At 42.6% G+C, this 20,962-nt stretch overlaps 1 protein-coding gene across 1 annotated transcript in view; it reads left to right on the forward strand.

The window, feature by feature from the left end:
* The window catches only part of LOC127622052 (ankyrin-1-like), a 188,933-nt gene that overhangs the window by 98,413 nt on the left and 69,558 nt on the right, over window positions 1–20,962 (forward strand). Inside the window, exons 6-23 of the mRNA XM_052095963.1 lie at window positions 1,614–1,799; window positions 3,584–3,682; window positions 3,783–3,881; window positions 3,978–4,076; window positions 4,167–4,364; window positions 4,510–4,608; window positions 4,863–4,961; window positions 5,180–5,278; window positions 7,026–7,223; window positions 7,855–7,950; window positions 15,835–15,933; window positions 16,146–16,343; window positions 16,497–16,595; window positions 16,693–16,791; window positions 18,204–18,302; window positions 19,719–19,811; window positions 20,259–20,331; window positions 20,505–20,525. Coding sequence (XP_051951923.1) covers window positions 1,614–1,799; window positions 3,584–3,682; window positions 3,783–3,881; window positions 3,978–4,076; window positions 4,167–4,364; window positions 4,510–4,608; window positions 4,863–4,961; window positions 5,180–5,278; window positions 7,026–7,223; window positions 7,855–7,950; window positions 15,835–15,933; window positions 16,146–16,343; window positions 16,497–16,595; window positions 16,693–16,791; window positions 18,204–18,302; window positions 19,719–19,811; window positions 20,259–20,331; window positions 20,505–20,525 — 2,053 coding nt within the window. The remainder of the gene's footprint in view (window positions 1–1,613; window positions 1,800–3,583; window positions 3,683–3,782; window positions 3,882–3,977; window positions 4,077–4,166; window positions 4,365–4,509; window positions 4,609–4,862; window positions 4,962–5,179; window positions 5,279–7,025; window positions 7,224–7,854; window positions 7,951–15,834; window positions 15,934–16,145; window positions 16,344–16,496; window positions 16,596–16,692; window positions 16,792–18,203; window positions 18,303–19,718; window positions 19,812–20,258; window positions 20,332–20,504; window positions 20,526–20,962) is intronic.

The following is a 20,962-nucleotide window of genomic DNA, read 5'->3' on the forward strand; positions in this document are numbered from 1 at the left end:
TTTTCTGGAAGCTCAGAGTATTGAATCACAATCAGTATAACGTAGCATCTTCATAATGACCATGCGAGGCCTGCCAGAGTTATTGGGAGGGCCGATGCGATGAACTCTCATGATCTCCGGTTTAGCATCAGCCAGCGAAGGGAACCAGACAGGTAAAGATCCCAAGACGTATGCCGTGAGATTCATGGCTTCCACGCCTTCCGGTAGATTCTTAATACGAACATTGTCCCTGTGGCTCCGGTCTTCCAAATCAGCCATCTTTTCTTCAAAGGTCATCAATCTGGCTGCAGATTTGTTGTAATTTTTCTCCACTTTGCCAACCAGGCTGCTCAGACTGGAATATCGATCCCGCAGTTCTCTTACCCCATAAGAGCAGCTGGAAAACTGACTGAATATTATCTAGTCTGGCTTGAAAAGTTTTAAACTGTGCTTCAAAAAACTGCTGCTGTTTCTTCATAGCAGAAGCAATCATGGCGGCGAGAGTCTCCTCCATCTTATCTGCCTTGTGCGCTTGATCACGCTGCGTTTGCTTGCCGGCCAATTTTCTTTGACAAGAAGACATGCTGTCGATGCCCAATGTCCAAACATAAAACAAAATGTCGAGCAACTAGCGAAAAAGCTTAGATATATAAATGAAAATTGAGTAGGGTTAGCTGAGTCACAACGCTACGTTGTGACTCAGCTACCAACATGCTCACAGGTCACCAATTCTGAATAAACTCTAGAGAAAGTTGTGCGTGAAAATCCCAGGAGATCAGCAGAAAAAGAAATACTCATACTAGCCCGCCTGACAACAACAATCATGCCACGGTCTAAATCACAGAGGTCACATTTGTTTCCCCATTCTGATGGTTGATGTGAACATTAGCTGAAGCTCCTGACCCATATCTGGATGATTTTATTCATTGCACTGCTGCCACATGATTGGCTGATTAGATAATCGCATGAAAAAGTATGTGTACAGGTGTTCCTAATAAAGTGCTCAGTGAGTGTATATACAGTATACTGTATACTATAACAAGTATATATTCCAAATATATTCAAATAAATAAAAACGAATTTAATTAGTGTAATACATTTTTATTTACACATAGAAACTCACAAAAGCCAAGAGAAACGAGAAAAATATAATCCATCTCTTTCCAGATCACAAAGCCAGCACATAGTGCCACAGTCAAATTGTAGCAGGCTTGGTAAAGCTGTTATTATTGATATTATTCTTAGTCTCTGACAAACTCTGGTGGAGATAGTGAAGCTTATAACACTTGACACAGATGTTCATCTATCCAGGAGTGTCTTGCACTGCCAACATTTCTGGAAGGAGGCATCATTCAGAAGTTATAAGTGATCAAAAAGCTAAAGAATATACTGCATGCTTCACCTTTCTCACTTAAGGTTCAGGATTCACAGTGATCACAATAAAACACATCTATAAAAAAGACTGGGCAAAATAGGCAAAAAAATAAAATAATTTAAATAACCAAATTAAAGAATCTGTGACAGAGGCTGAAATGAGCTTTTCATCCTCAAAGTGTTTTATGTTTTAAATGAAATGTGTTCTGTTTTATCCTGAAGGTCTGAGACTCTGCCTCTTATGTGTCTCTTTCTGGCAGGATGGCTTTACCCCTCTTGCTGTGGCTCTTCAGCAGGGCCATGAGAATATGGTGGCCCTGCTCATAAACCACGGTACAAAGGGCAAGGTCCGCCTTCCTGCACTGCATATCGCTGCCCGAAATGATGACACCCGAACTGCCGCTGTGCTTTTACAGAATGACCCAAATGCTGATGTCTTAAGCAAGGTTTGTGTATGGGCAAGGTTTGTGTACAAACACACACACACACACATATATATATATACACACTATATGTATATGGCTTTTATATACTGTATATATACATACATTTGTCGATAAGCCATATATTGGTGTTTCTTCAACTTTGGGCAATTTCATGTCCGAGGAGTTGATTTATATGAAAACTTATTAAAACTAATAGATCTCATCTGTTTGTTTTCTTTTTGTTTTGTGAAGGTCACTTTAAAGGGGCACTCAGTAACTTTTGTCTTTGTGTCATCTTGTACTTACACTGACACCTAGCGGCTTGGATGTAGCGTGATTTCAAATCACTAGTTTTCAGTTTCAGATGCCATTGTAGAAATTTAGTATTCACAGTCAGTCATGATTAATTTAATCAACGAGTGAAAGTGTCCAATAACAGGACGGTTACTGAGATTAAGCAAGTAGTATTCGGCTGGTCATGTGATTCTAACATGGCAGCCCCCATGTGTGGACCCTCTCCATGTAGAATAAAACAGCTTTTATAATGTTACTGATATGACTGGAGTCTTCATTTTAATGTGAGTGGTCATGATTTCATACATACACTGCAAAATTACAATTCATGTCTTTAGGAGTTCAACTTTTTAATGAGGAAAAAATGACTAATGAGGAAAGAATATTCTGGGTTCAATACAAGTTAAGCTCAATCGACAGCATTTGTTGCACAATCTTGATTACCACACATGAATTTTTGACTTGTCCCTCCTTTTCTTTAAAGAAAATCTGGGTTCCAGTGAAGCAATTACAATGGAAGTGAATGGGGCCAATTTGTAAATGTTAAATACTCACTGTCTCACAAGTATAGCAACAGGACATAAACAATATGTGTGTTAACATGATTTTTGTATGAAAAATTCACTTACTAACCATTTCTTTTTAAAGTTATAGCGAATTTGACAACCTAGTTGCCACGAAAACCCTAAAATGACTGTATAAAACTATGCTTTAAACAACTTTACAGCTCAAATAATACATGCGTTTTGACAGAATAATTAATATGTGCTTTTATGAAATTATAAGCTTCACATTTCTGCATTTAAACCCTTCAAAAATTGTCCCATTCACTTCCATTGTAAGTGAAAATTTACATAACATTTTAGCTGTGAAATTAGCTTTAGCTAGCCAAAGTAGTTGGCCAGTTTATTTGAAAAACTTTTAAAATGTTTCCATCACGGTCATTTCAACCACAGAAACACAATGCAGAATGTGAAATGCGCTTTTAACGACTTTCAGAAAAAAATATTTGCATAAAATCTCCTGTGATGCGTTTACATACACTTTTGAACATTGTTGGAAGACAAACGTTTTAGAAACACCCATATCTATAAGGATTATTTATAATTGTAATTATTCATTGACCATTGGTGTCTTTTATCATATTGCTGTTGCCACCAGTTTAATAAACCAATAAGTCACTTGAGCCCATGTGTTACAGTGAATTCACTATGGTAAAGAGGGGTTTACTGTTAACAACCATAGTACAATTTCTGTAACTCATGGTCTCTCGTGGCTTGCTGCTTTAATCTATGTAAACATATATATCACATTGCCAAAAGTATATCCACCCTTTTAATTAATGGTTCTGTCTATTTCAACTACACCCATTGCTAACAATATATGTATATGATCAAGCATGCATCCACACCATCTCCTAATATAAACATTAGAATGGGGATTGTGTCTGGTGTGGAAGAACTTGACTTCATGTGCTGGTTACTTACTCAATTTCCAATGATCCCCTCCAGACAGGCTTCACGCCACTCCATATAGCGGCCCACTATGAGAACCTGAACGTAGCCCAGCTTCTCCTAAACAGAGGAGCTGATGTGAACTTCACACCCAAGGTGTATCTTCTGAACGCTTTCCATTTTTCCACATTGTTCCTCTATTTATTATATTATATCTGTTTGTTGCAACATGCAAACTACTGTGACTTTCTTCCAGAATGGGATCACACCTCTACATATTGCATCAAGGAGAGGAAATGTTATCATGGTCAGACTTCTGCTAGACCGGGGTGCAAAGATTGACGCTAAGACTAAAGTATGTGATGAAGCCACAATTCTAAACTCTTCTCACATTGAGGAATTTGAAATCATTTTTGATTTGTCCACACATTTGTTATTCTATTAATCACAGGATGAGTTAACTCCTCTTCACTGTGCTGCCAGAAATGGCCATGTAAGAATAATAGAGATCCTTCTGGACCAAGGAGCCCCAATACAGGCCAAGACCAAAGTAGGCATTCAAATTGTGTTTTCTTCTCTTTTTTTCAAAGTAAAGTGGCTATACCTTATGTGTAAACATTCTGGTAATATCACTTCATAGAACGGCCTTTCACCTATACATATGGCAGCCCAGGGTGATCATTTGGACTGCATCAGACAGCTGTTACAGTATAATGCAGAGATTGATGACATCACTCTAGACCACCTTACACCACTGCATGTGGCGGCACACTGTGGACATCATCGTGTGGCCAAAGTGCTCCTGGATAAAGGAGCCAAACCTAACACACGTGCTCTGGTTAGTGCACACACATATGTGTACAGTATGTGTGCCTGTGTATAATATACTGTATTTCTATATTTCAATATCTTTTTGTTTGCATTTGACCATAAAATGTTCATTAAAATACACTTACATATTTGTGCTCTCATGGCATGTTTAGAATGGCTTCACGCCTCTCCATATTGCCTGTAAGAAGAACCACGTACGAGTAATGGACCTACTGTTGAAGCATTCTGCATCTTTGGAGGCTGTTACAGAGGTGTGTAACAGGAAGTTATTATTAAGCTAAGCAATGATGTGCGATCCCTTCTGAGGATTACTGCCCCAACCATCCCTTCTATGAAGGGTTTGAAGGGGCTGACCACACACCACTGCATTTTAGAGAGCACCGAAAAGAGAGATGCATTATAAATAGAGTCTCAAGTTCAAGTACAGCTCTCTGAGAAACCATATCATGCAGCGATAATATAAGACTGCAAAGTTCTTTGTTTAAGTTTGAATTTTGTCCAACAGTCTGGGTTGACTCCACTGCATGTGTCCTCCTTTATGGGTCATCTGAACATAGTGAAGATACTGATGGAGAAAGGAGCTTCCCCACACGCCTCAAACGTGGTAAGCAAGTGACATATTATCAACAGTTACTGGAATTGTTTACCCAAAAATTATGCTTTAGATTTTTCATGCCATTTGAACACAATATTTAAATAGCTTTTTCCATACAGCCACAATTCACAGTGACCACAACTGTTAAGCTCCAAAAAGTGTGAGCTCTGCTTTTGCAGTAATAGTAAGTGATCATGTTATTATAATGTATTAATCTGTATTTTTAGAAAGTGGAAACACCTCTGCACATGGCATCTCGAGCAGGTCACTGTGAAGTTGCTGAGTTCCTCTTACAAAACGCAGGACCAGTTGACGCTAAAGCCAAGGTACTCCTTATTTTATTTTCTAAATTTTTTTGTACTTTAAATATTTTTTACAATCGATTACAAATTTTAATCGAATTAATTATTTGGTGAGAAAGCCCCTCATATAACAATAATTAAATATATAATGATGAAAAAATTATACATAGTTATCTTTAAATATTTAACAATTATATATATAATATAAAATATTCAGATAATTAAAGTGCATCACATTCCTGTAGCAGAAGAGTTCATCATTGATAAGACAATACAAAAAGCGGCTTTAGAATACAATGTATTGTTTACTACCATATTATTGATCATAAGTCAATCATTGGCATACAGTTCACAGCAATCCATTTCACAAGTGAATTTGTAAATCAGTTGGAGATTTATTATGAGGGCTTGTTTAAGGACCTGTCAGTTTACACCTGCATCAAACATGCTTGTGTAGCGTCTCGGGTCCATCGCATCATAAACATAAAATGTTTAGGTCACGGTGTCAAGTTAAATATAGTTTAATACTCAATCTTTAAACACATCTTCAGATCACTTCGTTCGGATTTGCGCTCCATGAAGTGTTTTGAATGCAAGAATGTAACGCATGTTTGTGTTGTTGCTGAAGGTTGTTTTCTTCACTGTATAAACTGCACGTTTTCATACAGCTGAAGTTTCACTTACTGCCCTCTGGAGTAAACAGGTGGTACTACAAGCTTGCATTTCTCAGGAATCTTCTTTATACGGGGGCATTGCGATTAATTGAGTACATTTTTTTAACGCTGCATTTAAAAAAATAATTAATCGCACTGAATTAACGCGTTAAATCGACAGCCCTAATATTTTTGTAAACTTTTTAAAAGTTTTATTCCTTTAAAAAAATTAAGTAGTAGTTCTATTTTATTTTAATGTATTTTATTTTATTATTTTAATTTGTGGTTTTAATTTTGTTAATTTTTTTTATACAACCAATTTGGTCTTTAACCTTTCTATTATTTTCAGGTTATTTTTGACCCGTTTAAAAGTTACAAATGTAATCTTACATTTTGTCAAAATGCTTTTGGATTATCCTCAACTTTAACAAAATTAATATGTAAAAAACAATATGTCAAACATTTGTCTCCACCTTTAATGTTCACGTCAAATCTGACACAGGGGTAATTAATGCTGGTTTTCAATGCAGCTGTGAAGCTTCTCTTGAGTGAAGGGTGCTACAAGATCTCTCTCTCTCTCTCTCTTTCTCTCTCACTTTATGAACATTATTGTTACTTTTACTTTATTAAAATCAGCAAAGAATTTACCTCAAAAAGACATGTGCATAAAAGTAAGAAGGTGGCCATTTTAGAAATAATATTACAAGGTCTTCTACATACAGAAGTAAAAGTAATCTAAAGTACAAGTAATTTTAACTAAACTAAGTATCATCTTATTTTAAGTACTGTAAATCCTTACAGTAAAGCTGAGTAATAACTGTATATATATTCTGTACATTAGTAGTACCACAACTGACATATAGGTGGCACACTTTCCAGTTAAAATGCTACTATAGTAGTTTAGTGTAAAAACATGTAGGTAAGACTATGTCAATTTTCATGTGGATAGATAATCAATGAGTGTACTGTAATCTACTGAAAATCTATTGAAAACTATACAGGTCGTTTTTGACCCGAACATCACAGATGTCATTATTTTTATACAGAAGGGTTTATTCTGTTAAAACAAGCTTTAAATGAGGCTATCTAAGCAAAATCTCAACCTTCACCTCCATCAGGATGATCAGACGCCACTACACTGTGCTGCTCGCATGGGCCACAATGAGATGGTGAATCTGCTCCTGGAGCACAAGGCCAACCCCAACTCCACCACTACCGCAGGACACACCCCACTGCACATCGCTGCCCGTGAGGGGCACACACAAACTGCCAGCATCCTAATTGACATGAATGCCCAGCTAACCAAAATGACCAAGGTACTGTACAGTGCTGCCTCAGCCTAGTGTTTGAAAGTTCTTTGGGTTGTGTATTTAAAGGGGTAGTTCACAAACAAATGACAATTCTCTCATCATTTACTCACCCATATGCCATCCTGGATGTGTATGACTTTCTTTCTTCAGTATAACACAAATGAAGATTTCTTAGCTCTGTAGGTCCATACAATGCAAGTGAATGGGTGCCAAAATTTTGACGGTCCAAAATCACGTAAGGCAGCATCTTCTTGTGTGTTTGGTGATTCACATTATTCAGGCATACTGGGCAGGGAGATGAATTTCTTGCAAAAATGAACTTAAATATTGATCTGTTTCTCACCCATACCTATAGCATTGATTTAACCACTGGAGCTTATTGATTACCTTTATGCTGACTTATGTGATTTTTGGAGTGTCCAAAGTTTGGCACCCATTCACTTGCATTGTATGGACCTACAGAGTTGAAATATTGTTCTAAACATCTTAATTTGTGTTCAGCAGAAGAAAGAAAGTCATCCACATCTGGGATGGCATAAGGGTTAGTAAATGATGAGAACATTTTCATTTTTGGGTGAACTATTCCTTTAAGCTTTTTCTTTAAATGTGAATGCCTTTTTTGATGGGTGTCTTGCAGAAGGCCTTCACTCCACTTCATGTGGCAGCCAAATATGGAAAAATAGATGTAGCAGCGCTGCTTTTAGAGAGAGGTAACCCAAATGCTGCAGGCAAGGTATGAATTAACAGCATACATTCATGTTTAGATTGTGCTTACAATTACATGTTATTGGGATAATCCAATCCTGGTTTAGAATAGTTAATTACATAATTAACATTCATGTTCATATAGTTCAAATTAATGTTGTCTGATATGGGTTTTCAACAGCCAATAGCTGATGCCGAAATCTAGAGAGCAAGGTATATTATTCCTGTAGATACTGTGCATAACACAATGTAATGATGGCAAATGTGATGTTGAAAACGTTTGGTTACGTATGTAACCTCCGTTCCCCGAGGGAGGGAACGACACATTGTGTCGGAGAAGCGTCTTAGGGCTCGTGTGGAAAGTATGGTGCGGTGGTAGATCCAGCCTCGAAAGGGGGAGTTGCTACAGCACAGCGACCGGGGCAGCTGTAACTGCCTAAGGGAGACACGGGGGTCCGCTCGTAAGGGGACAGAACCGTGGAATTACACACAGGGGGAGTCCGAACCGGAGGCCTTCTTATTTTACCTGTGGAGCCCCTATACCAGTACGGGGTGGCCATCAGGGTACCCGCAGTGGCTTGGGTCGGCGAGTTCCTCCGCTGAACCGCGGACCCGGAGGGCTGGGGAGGAATCAACCAGGGTCCCAACTCGGAGTGGGGCGCCCTGGGAAGAAGGCACACTACTTTACCTTGACGTCAGGAAAAGGGCTGAGCGCAAGCGATCCACCCGGCCGGTCGGTCTACGTGTTACCGAGTTCTACGGGCTCGGACCTGAGAAAACACGAGATGCAACCGACTCAACGCGGAGGTTGTAAAACCTCGCGAAGGTGTTGGGTGTTGCCCAACCCGCGGCTCTACAGATGTCTGCTAGGGAGGTGCCCTTGCCAGTGCCCACGAGGACGCAACACCCCTTGTTGAGTGAGCTCGGACCCGCAAGGGTAGGGGCACGACCTGGGTGTGATAAGCCAGTGTGATGGCGTCGACAACCCAGTGGGCGAGCCTCTGTTTGGAGGCGGCATTCCCTTTCTGCCGTCCCCAAAGCAGACAAAGAGCTGCTCAGAGCATCTGGTGCTCTGTGTGCGGTCCAGGTAAATGCGCAGGGCGCGCACTGGACACAGCAACGAAAGGGCTGGGTCTGCCTCCTCCCGGGGCAGCGCTTGCAGGTTCACTACCTGATCTCGGAATGGTGTGGTAGGAACCTTGGGCACATAGCCCGGTCGTGGTCTTAGGATCACAGACGGATCTGCCGGACCGAACTCCAGGCAAGTGTCGCTGACAGAGAACGCTTGCAGGTCCCCGACCCTCTTGATGGAGGCGAGCGCAATCAGCATCCAGGGACCAGAAGTGGAGGTTTCAGAGGTCTGGGCGCGGGTGCCAGAGCGTGCCCCGTCCCTGAGAGAGGAGGTCCTTTCTCAGGGGAATTCGCCAGGGAGGAGCTGTCGCGAGAAGCCTGAGTTCCGAGAACCAAGTCCGAGTGGGCCAGTAGGGGGCCACTAGCGTGACTTGCTCCTCGTCCTCCCTGACCTTGCACAGCACCGGTGCAAGAAGGCTCACTGGGGAAATGCGTGCTTGCGCAGCCCGAGGGCCAGCTGTGTGCCAGCCGTCTGTCCGAGGGGAGCCTCTGTTAGGGTGTACCAGAGCGGGCAGTGGGAGGTTTCCTGGGAGGCAAACAGGTCTACCTGGGCCTTGCCAAACCGTTCCCAAATCAGCTGGACCGACTGGGGTGAAGCCTCCACTCCCGCCGGGCAGGCGTTGTCGTGATAAGCGCGTCCGCTCACGACGTTGAGCTTGCCGGGGACGTGGTGCAGGCTGAGTCGCTGCTGGCTCCATAGGAGGAGACAGCGGGCGAGTTGTGTATGCGCCCCACTGTGGTGCTGTCCGATCTCACGAGGACATGTTTGTCCCGAACTAACGGGAGGAACTTCCTGAGAGAAAGAAGGGCGGTCAACAACTCCAGGCAATTGATGTGCCAGCGCAGCGGGGCCCCTTTCCAGCGGCCCGCTGCTGCGTGCCCGCTGCACACGGCACCCCACCTGGACCGGAGGCGTCGGTTGTGACCAGGACGCGTCGGGACACCTGCTGCAGGGGCACTCCTGCCCGTGAAAGCAGAGGGCTGTCCAGGGTCGGAGTGTTTTGAGGCAGGCGGGGTGATCCTTACCTGATGCGTGCCGTGGTGCCATGCTTGTCTCGGGACTCGAGTCTGGAGCCAGTGCTGGAGTGGTCTCACATGCATCAACCCCAGCGGCGCACGCCGCGTGAGGACGCCATATGCCCCAGGAGCCTCTGAAAAAGTTTTAGAGGGACCGCTGTGCCTGGCTTGAAGGAAGCGAGGCAGTCCAGCACCGACTGAGCACGCTTCGCTCGTGAGGCGTGCTGTCATTGAGACTGAGTCTAACTCCAACCCGAGAAAAGAGATGCTCTGAACCGGAGTGAGCTTGCTCTTTTCCCAGTTGACCTGAAGCCCCAAGCGGCTGAGGTGCCGGAGCACCTGGTCTCTGTGTGTGCATAGTAACTCTTGAGAGTGTGCTAGGATGAGCCAGTCGTCGAGGTAGTTGAGAAATCGCGGATGCCGGCTACTCGTGGCGGGGCAAGGGCCGCCTCTGCGACTTTCGTAAAGACGCGAGGGGACAGAGACAGGCCGAAGGGGAGGACTTTGTACTGGAGCGCCTGGCCGTCGAGCGCGAACCGTAAGAAGGGTCGGTGTCGTGGCAGAATTGAGGCGTGGAAGTACGCGTCCTTCAGGTCTATCGCTGCGAACCAATCTAGATGCTGAGCGCCAGCCAGAATATTTCTCTGTGTGAGCATTTTGAGCGGGAGTTTTAACAAGGCCCGATTGAAAACTTCGCAAGTCCAGGATTGGTCAGTAAGCTGCCGCCTTTCTTGGGTACAATGAAGTAAGGGCTGTAGAAACCCTTCCTCATTTCGGTTGGAGGGACGGGCTCTACCGTGCCCTTGGCTAAGAGGGTTGTGATTTCAGCGGACGCCCCTGAAGGGGGCGGAGCGAGCAAACTGAATTGCGTAACCGAGTCGAATGGTCGGTGCAGCCAGCGTGATGCGTTGGGAAGCGAAAGCCACGCTTCCCAGCTCTACGTTAGGGGCACCAAAGGGGCGAGTATTTTGGGCGTACCGGCGGGGCCTCGCAGCGGGCGGAACAGGTAATGCAGCGTCGGGCGGCCGTTGCGGCCTGAGGCTGAGGTGCTGAGAATAGACTCAAAGCACTTACCTTGCTCCGCGCACCCGGCAGAGGCGGGTTACGTGACTGAGGAGGAGGTCTGATGCTGGCGTCCTCTGGACTCATCTGAACCGGCCGGCCGAGGGACAGTCGTGGGCAGGCGGAAGGCGGGATCGCCGCGTCCGGTGTACGGGACTGTCATAATCTGAAAGCAGATTGCCGTGAGAACGGCATTTGCGAGCCAGGTGACCCAGAGGCAAAGGAAATAGCTCTATTATTGAGAATGTGGAAAATGTAAAAACAAAGGATTCTCCTCCGGCCCTCCACCGGGAGCGGAGAGGTCTTACCACCTCGGAGCTAGCGTCTCGGTCTCTGGGTCGAGTCGTCTCAGGAGCGCCTGGGAGCCTTCCGGGTCCTCGAGGGGGTCCGTGAGGCGAGGGCGTCCTCTTTCTGCGGGGAGCTCAGCGGGGCTGAGGCTAGGCCCGCTCGTTCGTTGAGGTGGAGCACCACTTCCTTTCTTCCTTGAAAGCGCAGGAGGGCGCCCTCGGCGAGCAGACAGGGCATGGCCCCTGGCGGCAGGTTCTTGGCGGGGGCAGGGCGTGTGACCTGGCCTCCGTCTGTTTCTTCACCACTGAGGACTGCTGGGTGGAGTCGGTCAGGTGGTGTCGCCGAATGAAGCTGGGAGACTGGAGAGTTTTGAGAAAGCGTGCTTTGTCTACCTCCTGTTCTACTGACCAGATCCAGTCCATTTGTTATGTTTCTGGACCACGAGGGTGGACATCGCCTGTCGAGTGCAGTTCCTGCAGCACGTCAAGAACAGGACTACCCAAGTGCAAATCTTGAAGTGCCTTGGCCCGGTGGACTTGCAGGGAGGGGCCATGGCATGCAGGGGAGCGGTCTGGGACCGTTCTACCGCCGAGGGTAGTGAGAGTGGAGGGCGAGGAAGCTTGGCTCGCTCAGCTCGTCGTGCGCGTCCGGGAAGGAAGCGAGGCGCGGCTGTGGGCGGCGCACCAGCCCGTGAATCATCAAGCCCGGGGAAGCATAGCGGATCTCCGTGCGTCAGGCTCAGACTGGGCAAGCAGACCCGATGGTGGCGGCCCAGGCGAGTTATCCGCATCCGATGCCGCTGTGACGCTTTCCGATGCAGCGGTGATGTCGTCATCCAATGTCCGGGAGCTCCAGGGACCGGGCGGCCGGCCGTTAGGCGGACCGCGCTTATCCCGAGCTTCGTGAGGGAGCAAGCAAGCGTGCAGGGGGCGGGGGTTTCGGCGGTTTTACCCGGCAACGCAGCCCACCATTATCCGGGATCATCTTCATCGCTCGCGGCGCCTGCGTCAATCCTGTAGGAAGGAGGCGAGGAGCGAGGGCGGCTGAAGTGGCTTTCTTCCTCACAAGAAAGCAGAGATCGTAACGCTGCTGCAGCTATGTTCTCAGGCTGAAAACATAACCCATTGGAGAGCATGCTCATCCCGAGCCGGACGGAAAACAGCAAGCGTGCGGGAGGCGGGGGTTTCAAGGGGTTCACCCGGCAAGCGCAGCCCGTCATTGACCCCAGATCGTTTTCATCGCCATGGCGCCTGCCTCAATCCCGTGGGAAGGAGGCGAGGCTGAGCGGCTGAAGCTCTCTCTCACTACAAGAGAAAGCCTACGACCGCAATGCTGTCATGGCTATGTTTTCATACTGAAAACATAGACCATTCATAAAAAGCGCTGCCTGCGTGTTTACGCAACCCAGGTACGCCAGGCGGTTTTATGACCGTCAGAGGTGGGGAGAAATCACCGCCTCCAAAAACTACACAGAGGCGGAAAGGCATCTTCAGAAAGGCGCGTCCTGAAAAGGGCGTTCTACGCCGCTGTGTTTGCTCTTTAGAGAAATTTGCTGTTTTAATGAAAATAACTCTTTTAATATACACAGTGTGTATGTGTGTCTGCGCTGTCGAAGCTCAGGGACAACAATGCACGCCGTGCAAAGTGAAGGAGAAAGCAGCTGTTGTGCGCCGTCAAGATCCAACAGCATGCAGATCGTCAGAGGAAACAGGAACGTTTTATAGTGGTGTGTAAACTTCGCAGCAACTGCAGACAGACCATCGGCTCGAAGAAATTTTCTGAATGAACTCCCGTATTTGCCCCGCTTAAATACCCGTATGTCCGAGGCGGGTATGCAAATACTGACTGCCAACTCCCATTGGCCCTTTTCAATAGATCAGAGGTGAATATCGGCGCTGAAGAGAGACCCCTAGTGTCGCTTCTCCGACACAACGTGGAGAGAGCGACAGAAGGGGAACTACTGACATTTAATGAACTGTTTTCTTTTAGTATACTTCTATAATTATTTCTTGAACTTTATTTTACACAATATTTACTCAAAATTTACTAAGAAATATTTATACAGATAGAAATATTTTAATAGAAAGTGTTATTATCTATAGACAGTGTTGGGGAATTTACTCAAAAAGTAATCGACTATAGATTACTAATTACTTTTGTAATGGAACACAACAGTCTGGTTCTGGAAGTAAAAAGCCCATAAATGTTATACATAGACTTTTAACCAATAACTTATAAACCTTTAAAGATAGAACTACCGTGAGTCCATGTTACTACTTTTTTTTTTTTTTTGTGTTGAAAAGCAGATTTCTTGGTGAATAACTACTCTTTCCATGATCCAGCAGAGAAAGACCCATCAATTAGAGAACCACGGCCAACAAAGTCCAGCACCATCTTCCATGACGCACTATTAATGATTCAATCGCGTCGCTCTCCCTTCACACTCAAACTGCTTATAAATTTAAGTAATATCACATGAGCAAGAACAGTGCTGATGTAGGGCCATATAGCATGATTGCGAGTGTAATATTGCTTATATACCACAGTTCAATGAACAAGTAAATTTACAAAAATTAGGAAAAACCGAGTATGGTCATAAAAACGCATTTGTGCATAGAACTACTTTCTTACGCGACGGATGAAAATCTGCCGTTGCTGGTTCAAACCAAATGATGCATCCAAGCCTCCGTTAGTAATTAAAAAATGTCACTTCAGAAATAGTATCATGGCTTGTGCTGTTTCTAACAAGTTATTTCATAAACAAGGATGGATTGATGGGTGTGTGCTTGTCTATGTGTCTTTGTCTCTGTGTGTGTGTGTGTGTGTGTGTGTGTGTGTGTGTGTGTGTGTGTGTGTGTGTGTGTGTGTGAGAGAGAGAGAGAGAGAGAGAGAGAGAGAGAGAGAAACGAAGCGTGTTTGATCAGCTGTTGCCACTCCCAAGCAGAGATGAAGATCAGCTTTCTCAGTTGAAAAATAGCATCCAAGTGGGGATATTTCTCCCTATTGCGTGGTAGCCGCGCAAAAGTCGTTGACTACAGAAACAGCGACGTCCTCCGCCATTTTAAACAGTGTGTATCCAATGTGGAAACTCGGTAAGTGCCTCAACAGTCTGTTGTGTCTCTCAGCTGCGATGATTCATTTAAAGCCGTTTAAAACTAGCTTAAGTAATGTAGCGTAATATGATGGATCACGGAGCGCTGTTCTATGTAAACAGTGACTAACGGATTCACTTTACGTCACCAACTGGCTCATATTACACACAAAAATAATCTTTTGCCACCACCTGCTGGCTAACATATGTAATTTCAAAAATAAAGACAGTAACTCCTAACAGATATGCACTACTCTTACACTTTAGTTTAGAACGGCAGGAACACAAGCGTAGTGATACACACGAGTGATACACACGGGTGCTGATGTTGTCACACCATTAGTGCTCAAGGAACGTCTCTCGTCCAATCAGATTTGAGGACCGGAATTAACTGTTGTATATTTGTATATATCGGAATATTTAGCAATAAACTTATACATATATATATATATATATATATATATATATATATATATATATATATATATATATATATATATATTTACATATAATCAACAACCTTAAATTCAATAGTTTTTAATTTTTCCTTTGTTTTTAATATGTTTATGTCTTTCGCAATGCTTCATGGGATTGTAGTTCATTTTCTGACAATACGTACATAGTCTTGTACATTTTGTCCAATTTCCAAATAGTTTTTTGCTTCAAATCAAAGACTTTAATGTTGTGATTCACCTGGTTGGTTTGGTTCATGGCTTAGAACTCTTTTTTGAAGGATATTTTGAAAATTCTATGGAATAAATGAATGGGAAAAATACTTTTGTTATCCAAATGGTTTAAAAAGTGGGCAAACAGAGATGCACTCTGTCAGGTTACTTTACTCACAACTTTATGGAAGAAGTAATACAATTTTAATAACTTTGGTAATATCTAGTAATAACTTAGTAATAACTTTAGTCATAACTCCCATAAACCTATAAAAATACAAATGTGATGCCCAGTGTGTTTCTTAGACATTTACTGAAATTAAGTCAGTAACTGTAATCTGATTACAATAAAGGCTAAGGTATACTTCGTCTTTTCACATGCTGTTCAGTCTTGCGTATGGTGGAGTGCTCAGCCTTTAAAAGTATACTCGACTGATTTGTGATACTACTTTAGTACAGTAAATGGCAGGCGGATTTGCAGGATGTCCACTTGTTCAGATAATCTGGGCTGCACACAGAGATTACGCTCGCTCTGTGCTGATGATGAAATTAGCATAATGTGCACTATATATTGTTCTGCCACTAGTTAGATTAAAAATTATAGATGGTAGTGATGAGGATGTAGATGTGATATGTTTTTTTGTTGTTTTCTCTTAAGGTTGGACTCACACCATTACATGTGGCTGTCCATCATAATAACCTGGATGTGGTTAATCTGTTGCTCAGTAAAGGTGGATCACCACACTGTGCAGCTCGGGTATGACACAGATCTCCTAAACTAAGTAGTAAACAAAAACAAACATAGTACTAAACAAAAAGCGAAAAATTCTAGTATCTTTGCTTTTTTTCTAATTAAAATATCTACAGATTATTTAAAATAATTTACAAGCAAAGAGAATGTTTTGTCAGAGAGTGTGTTTTTAAAATATGTGTTTATCACTGTATCAACCTGTTCTATTGTCTCCTCAGAATGGCTATACTCCACTCCATATCGCTTCCAAGCAGAACCAGGTGGAGGTGGCCAGCAGTCTTCTGCAGCATGGAGCCTCTGCCAATGCTGAGTCACTACAAGGGGTCACACCCTTACACCTCGCATCCCAGGAGGGTCAACCAGACATGGTGTTGTTGCTCATTTCTAAACAGGCGAATGTAAATCTGGGCAACAAGGCAAGCTTTTTTTTTAAATGTTTTAATTTACCAATGGTGACAAAGATTTGCCGATCCCTTTTCCTCAATTTAGAACGAAGCACATTGTGAAAGCATGTCACCTTTGTACATGTCTGAACTAAACCGGTACACTTGCTTATTTTCCCTCCTCAGAGCGGACTGACTCCCCTACATCTTGTAGCTCAGGAAGGGCATGATGGCATTGCTGATATACTGGTGAAGCATGAGGCATCTGTCTATGCTGCCACACGGGTAAAAACTTGCATATTTATGCTATATGAAACACGTTGTTTTTCCATAGTGTGATGCATTTTACATGATTTAATGATTACGATTGAATTCTCTTTAGATGGGTTATACTCCGCTTCATGTGTCTTGTCATTACGGCAATATCAAGATGGTTAAGTTCCTTTTACAGCAACAGGCCAACGTAAACAGCAAAACCAGGGTAAATTAAATATTTATTCTGCTTTATTCAGCTTTGTAAGAAATAAATGTCAAGGATGTGAAGTTTTGATTCAAAGGTACCGAGACTAAATGTTCTTTTTACATTTAACTGAAGTAACAACTATATTTCAGATGTGTCCCCTAAAGCTCTATAGCATAAATACAAATATCAACAAATGGGGCCTGGGTTGCTCAGCGAGTAAATTCGCTGACTACCACCCCTGGAGTCACGAGTTCGAATCCAGGGCAGCTGATTGACTCCAGCCAGGTCTCCTAAGCAACCAAATTGTCCCAGTTGCTAGGGAGGGTAGAGTCACATGGGGTAACCTCCTCGTGGTCGCTATAATGTTGTTCGCTCTCGGTGGGGCGCGTGGTGAGTTGTGCATGGATGCCGCGGAGAATAGAGTGAAGCCGCCACACGCACTATGTCTCCGTGGTAATGCGCTCAACAAGCCACACAATAAGATGCGCGGACTGACGGTCTCAGGTGCGGAGGCAACTGAGATTCGTCCACCGCCACCCGGATTGAGGCGAGTCACTACGTCACCACGAGGACTTATGGTGCGTTCACATACAACGCGAAGAAAATTTTCGCCTTGCATTGCTCGTGCGAGTTTGACCCCGTGAGTAATGCGAACCTGCGAGTATGCCCCTTCTCTTTCGGAAAAGGACAGGAGGAGGGGCTTCTATGACTTGGTTCATAGTAAAGTACAACCAATAGCTGGAATCAAGTAGACGCGCATATTTTCAGAACTTACCAGGTAGTCCAACTTCCTCGCGATGTCTTTTTTCATCCGGTCTCTGTACAGGTATGAAGTTGTGTCATACAATGCTGGGTGCCCACACACCGCTACAACTATTTTTTTCATCCATTTTTCCAGATTTCTTCTGCTACTACGTCAGTACGTCAGTGACATCTGGACAATCTCAATGCTATTAGGCTTTCCTGACAACACGTCATGCAAATTTTTCGCTCAAATTTCAGCTATCGCGAATACGTGAATGAAGCGATTTCACGTGTTCGAGTCACACCATTCGCTACATTTGCACAACCCGGCACGAATTCGCATCTAATCGCATCTTTGCATTGACTTTGTATGTAATCGCACCTTGCGAAAAGCTTGCTTCGTTGTATGTGAATGCACCATTAGAGCACATTGAGAATTGGGCATTCCAAATTGTGGAGAAAAAAGGGAGAAAAAAATAACAAAATTAATGTTGATGGCATTGCTCAGATAATTTGGTCTTCTGAGACTCGTTTGTTTCAATTTTCAGTTCATATTTAAATCTCTGAATTTTTAATGCAGACTTTGGTATCAAATCTGTGCACAGTTTTAGACATTGATGAGATCTGTTGTGAAACAACTGAAGATCTCATTTGTGATTTTTGTGTCTTGTGTATGTGTTTGTCAGATGGAGTATACACCGCTACATCAGGCCGCGCAGCAGGGCCATACGGACATTGTGACACTGCTCCTGAAGCATGGAGCACAACCCAATGAAACCACATCCGTAAGAGCGCAACCTCTTTTAATTGATCAGTGTCCTTATCTTTAATCATGCAAATTCTCCAGCCTATCCTACAAATTGCATAAAAATGTCTTAAGATCACAATAAAAATTTATTTCTCTCATCATTTACTCACCCTCATGCCATCCCAGATGTGTATGAATTTATTTCTTCAGCAGAACACAAATTAAGATTTTAGAAGAATATTTAATCTCTGTAGGGCCATGCAATGCAAAAATCACATTAAGGCAGCATAAAAGTAATCCACTGGACTCCAGTGGTGAAATCCATATCTCCTGAAGCGATATGATAAGTGTGGGTGAAAGTCATTTCTTTTACTATAAATCTTCACCTTTGACCAGCCCCAACCAGTAGGTGGTGATATGCATGAAGAATGAAAATCAGCAAAAACAAAAGAAGAAGAATGTGAAAAGAAAGTGAAAATGGATACTAATAGTAAAAAAGGACTTAAATATTGATCTGTTTCTCACCCACACCTGTCATATTGCTTCTGACAATATGGATTTAACCACTCGAGTCATATGGATTACTTTTATTCTGACTTTATGTGATTTTTGGACCTTCAAAATTCTGGCCACCATTCACTTGCATTGTATGGACCTACAGAGCTGAAATATTCTTCTAAAACTCTTTATTTGTGTTCAGCAAAAGAAAGTCATACACATCTGGGATGGCATGAGGGCGAGTAAATGATAAGAGAATTTTCATTTTTGGGCGAACTATCCCTTTAATTATTTTTAACGCATTAATCGCAGAAATTAACAAGATACATTTCCCAGTCCAGGGCTGTCGACTTAACACGTTAATTCAGTGCGATTAATTATATAAAAATGATGCGTTAAAAAAATTAACGCAATTAACCATGTCCCCGGATCGTAACGAGGAAGATTCCAAAGCAATTCAAGCTTGAAGTACCACCTGTTTTCTCCAGGGGGCAGTAAGCGAAACTTCAGCTGAATAGGCAACGCACAGCTTATACAGAGAACAAACCAATCCTTCAGCAGACAGCACAACATGAGAACATGCTCTTGTTCAAAACACAGATTGATGAAGTGCAAATTTCACTTAGGAATCTCAAGACGTGTTTTTTTTTGTATTACACTACGTTTAATACTTAGCAAAACTACATTTATTATATATATATATATATATATATATATATATATATATATATATATATATATATATACAATTTATTACTGTGATTAATTGCGATTAATTAGATTAATACATCGGCACACCATGTAATCAATTTGATAAAAAAATATATATATATACATACACTAATAAGATTATTTAATTAAGTTAGTAAATTAAGTTATAAGTCTAGTTCACTAAAGAAAGATGTTGGAATTTGAGATTTGAAACAAACACAAATAAATGTTTCATCTCCTTTAGAATGGCATATCTGCTCTTGCGATTGCAAAGCGCCTTGGATACATCTCAGTCATCGATGTGCTTAAACTGGTCACTGAAGAAACAGTTACCATGGTGAGTTACCTTGCTTACAGTTTCCAAACAGTCTCAGTGTGATTATTCAAGTAACATCACTCAAGAAAGAGTGCTGTTGAAAATCAGCACGGCTGTGATATGGCAGTAGGCGCGAGGCCGCAGGTAATCACAGCGTTGATATTCAATAAAACAACACTCCTGTGAGTATGATATTGCTATTAAACAACAGTGCTATAAATAATAATGTATTATATGTTAAAAAGTAACTTGTGTTGTAGACATAATTGTCCAGTTACAGTATTTATTGTGTGTTTTTAACTAAAATAGTTCAAACGAATAGCAAGATCAACCATTGCATTTTGCTGAGCGCATTGCAATTGACAGCTTGTCTGAAATGTCAATTTTTGAAGAAACACATTTGTGGACCGAAACAAACTGTTGTAGCCTCTACATACCCATGTCACCTAATAAATCCTTCCCTTTCAGACCACCACAGAAAAACATCGCATGAGTTTCCCAGAGACAGTTGATGAGCTCTTGGATGTGTCTGAAGATGAAGGTAAAACTGACAATCTCTGTAGGAATCTGTTTCTCAAAATGGTCTCTTTAGAGTTGGTAAACTACACATAATTCTATTTTGACATACTTTTAAAATGTTAATGAATAAAAAGATTTTTTATTGAGCAGGCTTTTAAAGAGCATCCTGAAATACACTACTCTTGGTTTTTCTAGGTATTGCACAGCTAACGTTAGGTATGAATTTCCCACTTTCTTCTTCGTTCTGTGACCATTGTCAGTGACTTCATTTCAAGCACACACACTACCACATTGTCATTCTCAAGTGCACCGTGAAAATAATGATGAATGTGTCATTAGCATGTGTGCATTGATGTTGGGAAGCTTGCTTATTACTGAAAATATCTAACCTCTCCCACTAACCTGCAACATCTCCTTTTTCAGTTTTTCTTGAGTTATATAACAAGCATATTGGATCTTGAAGTTAGTCTTCCTATCCAGTTATAAAGTTTTATACATTGCAGTATACGTACAACTGTTTAGTTCATAGATGTGTTAATGTTGTATGAACATGTTTTTTTTTTTCAACTTTTGAGGGAATAATGTCCCAAATTCCATGTTCACGAGTTTGCCTGCCCTTATAATCTTTAAGTGATGTAGGAAAACGTATGTAG

Source organism: Xyrauchen texanus, chromosome 3 (assembly GCF_025860055.1).
Source record: "Xyrauchen texanus isolate HMW12.3.18 chromosome 3, RBS_HiC_50CHRs, whole genome shotgun sequence".
NCBI lineage: Eukaryota > Metazoa > Chordata > Actinopteri > Cypriniformes > Catostomidae > Xyrauchen > Xyrauchen texanus.